General features: G+C 39.6%; 1 protein-coding gene across 1 annotated transcript in view; it reads left to right on the top strand.

The window, feature by feature from the left end:
- kmt2ca (lysine (K)-specific methyltransferase 2Ca) overlaps positions 1-13,382 on the top strand; it is a 122,429-nt gene that overhangs the window by 75,631 nt on the left and 33,416 nt on the right. The window contains 9 exon segments of the mRNA XM_057328655.1: positions 314-433; positions 2,864-2,980; positions 4,805-4,909; positions 6,191-6,295; positions 9,315-9,496; positions 10,427-10,591; positions 10,794-10,903; positions 11,754-11,831; positions 11,947-12,159. Coding sequence (XP_057184638.1) covers positions 314-433; positions 2,864-2,980; positions 4,805-4,909; positions 6,191-6,295; positions 9,315-9,496; positions 10,427-10,591; positions 10,794-10,903; positions 11,754-11,831; positions 11,947-12,159 — 1,195 coding nt within the window.

Genomic DNA, 13,382 nt, shown 5'->3' with positions numbered 1-13,382 from the left:
TAGCACACTTCCTCCCTAAATGACACTCGCACGCATACCAGCACTGCACGCATGGCGTTTGTAAGCCCGTTATGTCAAACGTCCAAGACGCAGACGTTTTACGTGATGTCACTGTCATGTTTCAGAAATTTGTCCCAAGCTACTCAATCTCACACTTTATTTGTTTGGTCTGATGCTTTTATCTGGATGTATTGCATTTATTTGACGTGTCTATATGCTGGCTTTCACATTTATGTTGCTGCATTTTGTTGCCCCTCATTTTCCCCTCACCACCAATCTACAACCCCCCCTCCTCTCCACCACTCTACCTCAGGGTGCATGGAGTAACTGTAGCGTGGTGAATTCGCCATCCTGGTCTCCAGAGCGCATGGAGGCCTGGGACAACGCTAAGACCAGGCCGCAGCACGGGCTGCCCATCTGGAGCATGAGATTGGTAAATGATGAGAGGGTTGAGGAGTGGTTGGGCTTTTAGGGTGGGTGTGGGTCAGTGGATATCTGCTGGTGTAGTACTTTGGGATCAATCAGCAAGTCCATGTTTTTGATTTGGTTGCACTATAACGGGATTTTTTTCCATTGGTTTATATTCTGGTTTAGTTGTCAGAATACGATTTGAGGACTTGGTCATATCGATTTTGAGAAATAATAAACAGTGACTGACTGTTATAAACAAGGCAACAGAAAGGTTTTGCAAAATATGAACAGAATGCTTTTTCATTGGACATGGCATCTTAACACAATGCTAATAGTGTAAGTCTCTGAAAAAATAAGAGACAGTGTAGCAGATAAAGATCCCACCAATCTGTCTAAAAATATTTACAGTATTTTGTTTGTGGGAAAATGGACCAAATGTATTGATGAATATGCACAAAGAAATAGAGGTTTTTGTCCTATAGAATGCTTTCCTCTGAACGGTATTGTTCACCCAAACATGGACATTCTGTCATCATTTACTCATCCTCATGTCTTTTCAAACCGGTATGACTTGTATGTGTGGAACACAACAGAAGATATTTTGAAGAACGTTGGTAACCAAACAACACTGACTCCCGTTGACTTTCATTGTATGAACACAAAACCACTGAAACATTTCTCAAAATGTCGTCTTTTGTGTTCCATAGAGGAGTCACATACAGGTTTTGAACCAAATGGTACTGAATAAATGATGATGATAACATTTTTATTTCTTTAAATTAAAGATAACACATTCTTGGGACTAACAGTACCAAGTAGCAGATCAGGGTTTGTCTGTGTATGTTCACTTGTACTAGGGTCAAAGATGTTAAGATGTCCCCATCAAAATAAATTTACAAAAGTGATTTTATGTCCATAGAAAACACATTAAATGTAAGTAAAATGTGTACTTTATGGTTTCTGGAGAATAAAATGTCAAAATTTAGTTGATATAATGTTAAATTTGTCATTCAGTGTAACACAATATTTATGTACAAATTCAAACAACGTGCTTATTCTAACTTGTGCATATTAAAATATATTACATTTTGTTGTGCTTTAAATGAGTCAAAAATTCTTATTGACAAATGGGCAAAACCTAGGATAGTGGCAAATAATTAAGAAAAATTACAACTAATTAGCACTTGAGGTGAAAGTAATTACTCTTTTAATATGTCCTAAAAATAGATTTTTGTTGTAAATATGCCTGATAAGATTGTTACACTGAATGACATTTTAGTGGGAGTCTTCTGTAAATCAGGGGAAAATGTATGATATTTATTTTTTCCTCACAAAAACAAAAATGCTATTAAATTAAAAAGAAAACTTAAAAAAAAAACAAAAAAAACAATTTAAAGCAATATTACACATTTTATGTTTAATCCCTTTTCGTCTTTGACCCACTAACATCGTGGCGTTTTTTTGGCCAAATCCCACATAACATACCAGTCAATTTAAGTCATTTTATGTGTTAGTATGGCAGAAATGCATAATATTTGTGAAGTTAATGCATTGTGAGTGTCATTTCATATTGTCTTTAAACTTTCTGGTGTTCACCATTGGAAAAACCTCACTCCACATGCATGAGACCCATTTGCCAGTGTTGCATCCCTCCCTTTTCAGCAATATCTCATCACAAATGCAGTGTTAGTCCACGTGCTTCAGAGTCGAGCAGATTTACAGAAATGCCTTTCTCAACCCTGGTCTATTTTTCACCCTCCATAATTCATTTCTGCGCAAATGAGACGCCGACTGTAAAGGCGAAGCTTCCTTAGGCGATCTCAGTAAATGAAGTTGACATGTGCTGTCTGGGTAGTGCTGCTTGGCTACAGTGAGGTAATTACCTGCGAGGAAGTGGGAATTGGGCCAGAGCTTCAGGCCGGGATGCAAACGCAACGTGACACCTTCAGAAAGCCAGCGAGTTGGCAGAGGTCTGAGCTGAAATGTGATCTGGAAGTCAGTGTAGTGTTCAGGGAGCAGAACTGAGTCTCGGCTGTTCAGGTCTTTGGACGGATGGATGAGTTTGTATCACAAACACAGATGCACGGAACTCTGGTGCCTTCCAGAAAGTTTTCCGCCATGTCAGGCTGGGCTGGAGGTGGATTTGGCTAATTGTTTGTCCTAAGCAGCAAAAGCGTATCTTCATTCTGTGACTCAATCAGATGTTTGCAGTATTTATTATTTTGAATCATTTTTTATTGACAAAATAACAGAATACATTGTAAATGTGACCTACATCCCAGTACAAGTAGCTACTTAGTTATGTGAAAGATTCTTTTCAAGAAGTACAATGGCATGGCATTTATTTATGAAAGATCTGTTGCCAAAATGTATTGTTTTTTTATTTGCACAATTTTCCAACAAATTAGCGTCTCGGAAATGTAAATTTTCTTTCTGTGTGTGTGTCTGTTAGGGTCGTGGATCTGGCTTCCCCGGAAGGAGGCGACCCAGAGGAGCTAACCTGTCTGGAAGAGGTGGCAGGGGGCGCTCCAGGCTAAAGGCGGAGAGCAGCCCTGTCGTGACCCCTGGGGTATGAAGCCCCCATAAATAAAACAACATTCAGATGGGCTTAGTGCTTACATTAAAGCCTGAGAAATGCACTCACGCTCGGCAGATCTTTAGCACCAGATCTCAGCCCAAATGGCCTTTTCAAAATAGCAAATGCTGACACTTTCACCGATGCAACAACATACAGTATGCCACTGGGATTAAAATATACACATAAATCAGTTCGATTTCTGTGGTGTTGTACATAATATGCATTGTTGCAGCTTTACAGGAAATCTTTTTTACAGAGGAAACGGCCTAACTGTCCAATAGAAGTTTTGTCAAACTGGAATCCAAACTTTCAAGTACTTTCCTGTGCCGTGTAGTATAATATGGACCCCCTTCACGGGAGCTTCTAAAATTCTCCTTGCAACCGAAAAGACGACAAAACTCTTCTTTTTAGCTGAGCAAACAAGGCCTCACCAACCAACATTTGGATCATATGTGCAGAACTGGCATGTCAGAAAGTGGACCACTGCTATACCCTTTACACCACGATATATGTCTGTAGCATGCTGGTGTTCATTTGTTCTTAGTTAAAGTTTAATTTTTCATTATAGCAAGTGAATCTCTATCACAAGACAGGTTGTATTTTGCATTGAAACTTCTTTAGGTATGCAAATGGTTTTAATTTGCATCGTGCTCTGTTTGAATATACCTTAAAGTGCAAGCAGACCTGTGATAAACTGGGTCCCCTCACATGTTTCCCACAGTCACAACCCAGTTATGATGTTGAGTGCAGGAGTCTTGATATACAGTATATATGAAGAGTTTGGTTCCAAAATGAGATATGGCACATATGGTCATATGGCACAAATACGTGTTTTTCTGTGTCTTTGGTGTGTTATAAGTTGCCCATGCATGTATTAGACACTTAAAATTGCAAAAATTAAAGTGTGGGAACAAAAGATGCATTCTATCTAAAAGCGAATGCTCACCCAGACCTGCCTGAAACGCCTCGTGTAACCACACCCCCACAAATCCACATCAGTTCGTGGTATGATTTGACCAAGACTGCCCAAATGTATACGCAAGTAAGATGGGCGTACCCATCAGCACAGTTGCTTTGGAACCTGATGTTCCAAATATGGTAAGAGGCGTTACATTTCCGTCACACGCTTGCAGCATTCGACCAATCACTACGCACTGGTTAACTGGCCAATCATAGCACACCTCGCTTTTCAGAGCGATGAGCTTTGTAAAAACATCTGCGCATTTCAGAGAGGCGGGGCAAAGAGGAGATACAAACATGCACAGTATGTGGAAAATACAGCATTTTTTAACCTTAAATCGTGTATACACATTGCATTACATCCAAAACAAACGATAATATTCGTTTTAGCCGTGTCATATGACCCCTTTAAAATTTTTCAAAAATCGTGTTTTTTTTTTATTGTGCAGTCCAATTAATATCAATCAAACTGCAGTTGGTTGGATTTGATTTAAGCCAAAATAACAAAAAAATACAGACTAATACAATAAAACACAATAAAAACATGATTACATTATAAAAAACACGATTTTTGAAAATTTATAAAAACTGAGTTATCTCATTTTGGAACCACACTCTTCATATGTATTATATATCATGAAAAATACTGTTGTGAGTTAGTTGGGATTCACAGCCCTCAACAAGATGCAGATAAAGCTTAAAAACCAGAAATATCAACTTCATTACATGGCCATGTTTTGGACTTTTTAAAGTAGGGTTTGTGGTTTTTGGCCAAAACCTTGGTATTGGGTTGACCACATTTGACCTTTTGAGCCTGTGATGATACGTAAACGGATGTCATGTGATCTGTTCCAGGTGAACTTAATGGATTGTCCATATGTAGTTAAAGAAGAGGAGGAGAACTCCATGCACAACACTGTAGTGATGTTCTCCACCTCGGACTCCTTCACACTGAAGCAAGTAAGTAAACACGCTTCACCTTGAGTAAACAAGGGTCTAAGCAAAGCAAGACTCACTGTTTACATAACAGGATTATTTAATATGCAAATGTACCTTCAGTTTGTTTATGATGCTCATTCTGCATTAAAGCACTGCAAAAAATAATATTCTTAGGGGCCATTCAGACGCAGGGCTCAGATATGTTTTTTTACCTAGAACGCTTCTTCTGCCATGTTGCTGTCAAATAAAACAGTTGTCATGCCAACTTGCTACTGTAAACAGAAGCTCGCAACGCTTGCCCGCCTCCAAATTCTTCCGATTTGTTCACTGCTTTTGGAACTGACATCGATGAGCAGCGCTGCATGTAAAACTTGAATTTTTCTTAAAAAAAAAAACGCGGCGCTCGTGTGAGAGATGCTTCAACAGATGGGAAACGCGAGCTTAACGGTCATGCACGTTCATCAAACGCGTGTTTACATAGAAAAACAATGGGAAAGTAGCACATTGGAATGGAAAAACACGTTCTATCTGAATGGCCCCTTACTAAGCATTTTTGTCTTGTTTTTAGTGAAAATATGTAAAACTTCTTAAATCAATATACAATTACATTTAGTCATTTAGCAGACGCTTTTATCCAAAGCGACTTACTTGACAAGAAAAGTGACCCAAGATATTTAGTCTTGTTTTATGAAAAAGAAGGTAAGAATTAAGTAAATTTATGGTAAAAACAAGCAAAAAAAAATATTTCCATGGGGTTAGAAAAATAAACTTTTTCTCAAGTAGCCTACCTAATTCAAGTTTATTTTTCTCACCCCATGGACATATTTTTTGCTTGTTTTTACCAGAAACTTGCTGAATTCTTAATTATTTTTCATAAAACAAGACCAAATATCTTAGGTCAATTTTCTTGTCAAGTAATTGTATTTTGGTTTAAGAATGTTTAGATATTTGTACTACAAAACAAGACAAAGACACTTAGTAAGCATGTCATTTTTTGCAGTGAAAGAGGAGGCTTTGTCTTGCTTCTGTGAAAACAAAACTTTCAAAACGGCTTGTATTTTTAAAACATCAAAACATGACTGCATTTACACACGAGTACAGGATGGTTAGAAGCTGTTTTAAATAACATTATAAGAGGTTCTTAATAACATAAATCAACTCTTTAACCTTTTGTTCTGTCTGTATAAGATCAGGCATATGTGTCTAATGAGAAACTCTCGCACCTCAGGCATTGCTGCTCTTGATATATGTGGGAGATGAATGTGTGACGGTTGGGTGTGTGATGACTCTGTGTGTCTTCAGGACATGTGTGTGGTGTGTGGGAGTTTCGGGCAGGGCGCCGAGGGCAGACTGCTGGCCTGCTCCCAATGTGGCCAGTGCTACCACCCCTTCTGTGTCAATATCAAGGTAAGAGACCTCTCCACCCTCTCACATCTCAGCCCGTTCGACTCCATTTAGGAGACGTAATGGTGTGAATTATGAGCTGGTTTTATCTGCTGTGAAAGTTAATGGTGTGTGATAGAAGCGTGACAGTGTTTGAGAGGAGCTGGGTAAGAGCAGTCGGAGAGTGTAAATGTGTAAAAAGTTACGAGGATTTTAAAGCATGCCATACATATTCTGTTTGATAAAATAAAGCAGAGATCTTTATCAAATAAGGCAGCAGGGACGGCAGCAGAATACATCAGGTTGCTGTCAGTATGTCAAAACAACCAGGTCTTCAACATTGAATGTAAGAGAACCAGACAAGGATCTGTGCTGTTTTTGGAGTGATGGTCACAGAAATCTGTGTCATTAATGCTGCATTAATTTCGGTAGCTTAAAGTATTATATCCAAAGTATTTAAAGATGGCCTAAGTTTTTGTTTATGTTGTGCTGGTCAATATGGCAGTCATGTTAAAGAGCAAGTTGTCAGGTAACGGTTTCTTCATAGTAGTCACAGTCAGCCATGATCATCTATTTACTGAGCAAATGTGGTCAATAACAGCAGCGTCACAAGCACTAAAGCGAGCTAAATTCAGCTGGTCATGTGATCTCACTATGTTGACCTCTTTTCTTATGTAAAAAAAGACGGATAAACCACAAATATGAATGGATTTGGTCATATGAGTCATTTTAAAGGGGTCATATGACACAGCTAAAACGAATATTATCGTTTGTTTTAGATGTAATGCAATGTGTATACACGATTAAAGTTTCCAAAACGCTGTATTTTCCACATACAGTGCATGTTTGTATCTCCTCTTTGCCCCGCCTCTCTGAAACGCACAGATTTTGCGAGGTGTGCTATGATTGGCCAGTTAACCAGTGCGTAGTGATTGGTCGAATACTGCAAGCGTGTGACGGAAATGTAACGCCTCTTACCATATTTGGAAGATCAGGTTCCAAAGCAATTGTGCTGACAGGTACGCCCACCTAACTTGCGTAATACATTTGGGCGGTCTTTGTCAAATCATACCACGAACTGATGTGGATTTGTGGGGGTGTGGTTACACGAGGTGTTTCAGGCAGGTCTGGGTGAGCATTCGCTTTTAGATAGAATGCGTATTTTGTTACGACAATTTAATTTTTGCAATTTTACGTGTCTAATACATGCATGGGCAACTTATAACACACCAAAGACACAGAAAAACACGTATTTGTGCCATATGACCCCTTTAAACAGATTTTGTTAAAGTTTCTTCACATTAATACAGAGATCAGTGTATCACAATAATTGTATTATGGTTTAATAAAATAAAAACTGACATTTTTCCAATTGTTCTCTTGAACCTACCTGTGCCCCTTTTTGGGATTTGTGTTTGTATTGGTTGGGGGAATGGTTTGATTGGCACAATAGCTACAGTTATACTTTTAAATATGGCCCTACAACATAATTCAGAAATGTAGCTATACTTGTATTTATACAAGAATTTATACTTGAGCTGTTTTTTTTAACTTGTCTATCTAATAGACGTATGTCACGGCCAGGTGTCGTGCCCTCTGAAGTCCAGCCCTTGTGGATGAGTATTTTTGTCTCATTAAGTGAGGTTCATTCATTCACAGAGCCGTGCGAGCAGCTGACTGTATTTCAAAAGCATGCCAATGACAGCTGCTTGAACATAATAGCTGTTGTGCCAAATAACAGTATGGGAATAGTTGCGTAAGCATAATTTTTATGTTGAAGAAATAATGTAATGGCTGGAATACACTACAAGACTTTTAAAATCTCAACAGATTTTTTTTTTAAACTAGACATCATACACTTGCAGACTTTTTGAAAGTTTCAGATAGAAACACACTAACTTAGAGCTGCGCGATAATTTATTGCGATACCACTCAATCCTATTGAAATCAAGCTGGCTGCGATATGCAATGTGTCGGGTTTTTTTTTAATGTGTAGCTAGTCCGTGAAGCACGGCTCTGGGATCAGTAGGAAATGCTGCTCGATCTAAAATCAGTGCGAGTTTGAGTCGCTTATCATGTGTATTTGAAAAAGCAACACCCGTCAAACATGGTCATTATAAATGTATTTTATTATCATAAAAATACCTGATGAGTCTTGAGTAACAGTGATAAAAAGATGTCCATAGGCATTTCCTAGATTCTAGAACGTGTTATGGTCTTCTTCTGCAGTGCGTATTTGGAGTTTCCGCACGAGAGCGCCCTCTGGCTTTCGGATGCAGCAGCATTTTCCCGTACTTCACTCAAAAGCGGTGCATAAATAACGTGATATTTATCGTCGGTTTATCGTGACAGCCCTGCAGACCGTCACAGACTTTCTGCAACAACTCCAGACCAAAAATCTGGCCAAAATCTGAGCAAAAGTCTTGTAGTGTATTTTATCCTTAAAATGTTAAACTACGAAAGATTGTTACTGTCTCTGATGTTTGCACATATTTGCGCAAATGCAATTTTTCATCTCATGTCCTTTTGGGAAGAAAAACACACGGGTTTCGACTGACATGAGCGTCAATAAATGATGACACATTCTTTGTGAAATTTCACAACATGACACTTTGCTGCTAACACCTGAAACATTAACTGAAACGTACATAGCGCAAAGTATAAATAAAGTGAATCAACGATAAGATATGCATTTCCAATAATTAATGAGAGACTTGTGTTTCTAATGGCTGGTTGATAGATGCCCATCAGATTGATATTTGCCAAACTGTGGTTAAAACGCGGTGCAGTATAAACTGCGAGCAGCTGGTGAACAGCAGCATGTTGATTGATTTACAGTATGGCTGCCCACGTCAATTGATGTGTAAATACCAGCAGATCCCTCTGACAAATACCTCTGAGCCGAGAGATGTCTCACCGCACACAGACATATGTTCTCTTTGTCAGTCCTGTCCATCCTGATTATTATCTGCTAAATAAATATCCCTTTTGTCCTTCAGTGCGTGCCATATGACCTCTGACCTCACCTCCGTGTTTGTTTCAGATCACGAAGGTGGTGTTGAGTAAAGGCTGGCGTTGTCTGGAGTGTACGGTGTGCGAGGCGTGCGGTCAGGCGAGTGACCCCGGCCGCTTGCTGCTGTGTGATGACTGTGATATTAGTTATCACACGTACTGTTTGGATCCACCGCTGCAGAATGTACCCAAAGGCAGCTGGAAGTGCAAGTGGTATGTACCGTACACACACGCACAAACCTTGGGTTTCCGTGTTTTATGGAGACTTTCCATCAACATAATGACTTTTATACTGTACAAAATGCGAAATTCATTTATATGACCCTCACAGAAATCTTTCTGCATTTTTACAATACAAATATTAAGTGCAATTAAAAAATGTCCCGACAAGGTCAAAAGATGACTGGTATTTCTTTTTTTATGGGGTCATTTGTCCCTGCGACATAGGACCACACACAAATACACACACAACGTCGTCTTTATAACAATATTGATAGCTATAATTTCACCTTTATTGCATATTTTGTCACGAAAAATAATTTCTATAATTGCAAACCTACTTTTAGAACCATTAAGATGTCTTTGCTTAGACGTTTTCCTGGAAAATAAGATTCTGCTATCTTCACACAACATATAACTTGATTCTTTTTGAATTTGGGGTTAAATATGTCATGCACGCCGTGTTGACACGGGAAGCGGCTGTGACGAATTCTCTTTTCTTTTTTCCTCTCCTCCCTCTCTGCGCTTTTGCTTGATCTTCCTCACATCTTTTGTTATCTTTCTCTGCATCCCCCATTTCATATTGTTCCATCTCACTTCATCTGCCGTACACTCTCCTGACGTCTAGCAGCTGTTTTCAAACAAGATCGAAAGGGATTTCCACCATATTTGCTGTAATGTCACATGCAATCCCCATTCAAACAGAGCCGCGTTTGCTTTGTGACACATTCACTCGGGGCTTTACTTGGATTGGAGCCATTGAAATATTTATTTTTAGGGCAGCATAGTCAATACTATAAGCCATGTGCAAACATGAGGTGTGTCCATCCACAGAATAGCCACAAATGGAGGTCTGGATGCGTCTTGTGTGTGTGTGTGTGTGTGTGTGTGTGTGTGTGTGTAACTGCATTCTTCTCCATGCAGGTGTGTGTTGTGCACTCAGTGTGGTGCTACGTCACCCGGCCTGCGCAGCTAGTGGCAGAATAACTACACACAATGCGGCCCGTGCGCGAGTCTCTCCGTGTGTCCGGTCTGTGTGCGCAGTTACAGAGAAGAAGAGCTCATCCTTCAGTGCCGGCAGTGTGACAGGTGGGCGGCACTCCTTCATACCGGATGCCATAACGGCAGATAAAAGAGCATCATGGGAAATGGCTCAGCAGTGGATCAATACATGAATAAATGCCAGTGTTGATGTAGAAATATTTGTCGTATATTTGTGAGTCGTTTTCATTGGTTGACTGGTTGTGATTGTATCTCAGTTATGATGTATTTGGTATGGTTTTGCCTGTAGGTGGGTTCATACCTCCTGTGAGGGTCTGAACTGTGATGAAGATGTTGAAAACGCAGCAGACGACGGCTTTGACTGCTCTCTGTGTAAAACACCAACCACATCTACACCTGGTAAGACCTACAGAGCTCTGCTGCTCTCCCGTGTTTTTATAACGCAGATATGAAAACTATAACTGAAATAAAAATTCAAGTCTAAAATATTTATAATATAACTTGAGATGCCAAGAACAGAAAGTGTTGCTCGCTTTTGTGTTTCCTCCTGCTTTTATGTGTTTGTTTTGCCTTTTTTATAGCATCTGTCTACTGCAGAGGAATTACACGTGAATAATGGACATCAGTCATGATAGATGTCATATTATTTACAGTCGTTTCATGGATTTCAATTGTTGGGTTATTTAGAATCGATTATTCAACCACCACATTGAAATTGCCAAAATGTGTGAAAATCATACCGAAAGGACTGTCACAGCCTTTTATCATTTGTCAGATTCTAGGTGGCATCTGACCTGACTAAGGTCCATGTGTACTTTGTTATTCATTTCCACAAATTAGGCCGGAAGGTCCATATGAACTGTACCCATGAGCCTGTTTTCAGACAGCCTCGGGTATGGTTCACCATAAAACGGCTTGCACACAATCCAAGTGAGCTGGTTTTTGGTTTTCGGTGTCAGATTAAAACATTTCCTGGAATCTCTATGAAGTTTTATATGAGATGGGTGTTGATGTGGGATTAATATATCTGTGTATTTGGTCAATAAAACTTAGTACCAGATAAATGTGCTTCATTGAAAAAGGCAGATGGCCTGAATTATAAATCACGCTACAACCTGTTCATGTGAATGAAGCAGCAGTTGAAGTAATCTGTCTGTAATGGCTCCACACTGGCGTTTCATCAATAAATAACTCAACAAATGACTGTGAATATATGAGCGGCCTAAATACATTTTCTCTTGTCTTACAGCGTGTCCAGTGACAAAGCTGTCGGACATCAGCGAGCCTCCTTCAGTGACACCGATTCTAACGAGACTCAAAGAAAATGGTATGTGCGCTCTTTAAAATCTGCATGCACACAATTTGTACTGTTCCATGTAGTGACTTTAGTCTCGAGGGACTCTTGCTGTTGTTAACACTGTTTGTGTGCTGTTTTCTGACAGACTTTCAAAGGACGTACACACAGGATGGAGTATGTTTAACAGAATCAGGCTTGTGTCAGCTTCAGAGTCTGTGTGTTCAGACCACCCGCCGCAGACGACAGAAACCCAAACTCAAGCTGAAGATCATCAATCAGAACAGTGTGGCTGTGCTGCAGACGCCTCCTGATCCTCAGTCTGAACTCTTCAGAGATGGAGATGTGGATGACTGTAGAGGTGAATAGTCATGTGTCTTTAGGCTTCAAGGGCTGAACAATTTGAAAATCCCTTCTTAAGTGGATAAATTAAAATGCATACTATATACTATACTATACTTTACTATACTATATATATATATATATATATATATATATATATATATACTCCTGCTTCCTATTCTTCCTATTGGTTGATTTGTCTGGATGCTCGATGTTTTGATAGTGACACAGTGTTAACACTTCTCTGTATAAATAACATATAGTTGGCTTCCTAGTGGTCATCTTTGCATATTAAAGGGGTCATATGACACGGCTAAAACGAATATTATTGTTTGTTTTAGATGTAATGCAATGTGTATACACGATTTAAGGTTAAAAAATGCTGTATTTTCCACATACTGTGCATGTTTGTATCTCCTCTTTGCCCCGCCTCTCTGAAACGCTCAGATTTTTTACAAAGCTCATCGCTCTGAAAAGCGAGGTGTGCTATGATTGGCCAGTTAACCAGTACGTAGTGATTGGTCGAATACTGCAAGCGTGTGACGGAAATGTAACGCTTGCTCACCTTACTTGCGTATACATTTGGGCGGTCTCAGTCAAATCATACCACGAACTGACGTAGATTTGTGGGGGTGTGGTTACACAAGGCGTTTCAGGCAGGTCTGGGTGAGCATTCGCTTTTAGATAGAATGCATCTTTTGTTCCGACACTTAATACATGCGTGGGCAACTTATAACACACCATAGACACAGAAAAACACGTATTCGTGCCGTATGACTCCTTTAAGCTGAAGCTAATTGTATATCGCAGTACATTGGCATCATTCGGGTCATCCTGCTGTGTCATCTGTGGAAAACCCCATATATGGTCGAGCACTGTAAAGCAAATCTATATATGTATTGACATTTAGAGGTTTGACATTGATGTGCATCACATGCACTTTGTGTGTTGCGTTGGTGGTGACAGTCATCACATTTGATGAAACAGACAGAATGACTGGATAGAAAGTAAGTTGAGTTGAGTGAATAGACGGAGAGAGCGAAATCAACAAAAATGGTGGGCATGTAATGGTGGGCATGTAATGAATCTGACTTGGAGAAAGAAGAGGGCCTTTGAAAACGGCAGTCAGCAAATTATACCTACCTTGGCATTTCAGTGATGAGAGGCTGGCCCGCTATAACTGAATTAATGAGTGAGCCCTCCATCAGAGCACGCATCTGAGAGAGCAGACGGGGGGTAATG

The sequence above is a fragment of the Triplophysa rosa genome, unplaced genomic scaffold, assembly GCF_024868665.1.
Source record: "Triplophysa rosa unplaced genomic scaffold, Trosa_1v2 scaffold62_ERROPOS344091, whole genome shotgun sequence".
Classification (NCBI taxonomy): Eukaryota; Metazoa; Chordata; class Actinopteri; order Cypriniformes; family Nemacheilidae; genus Triplophysa; species Triplophysa rosa.
Note: the sequence above shows the minus strand (reverse complement) of the source record. Positions and strands in the feature narration are given on the sequence as shown.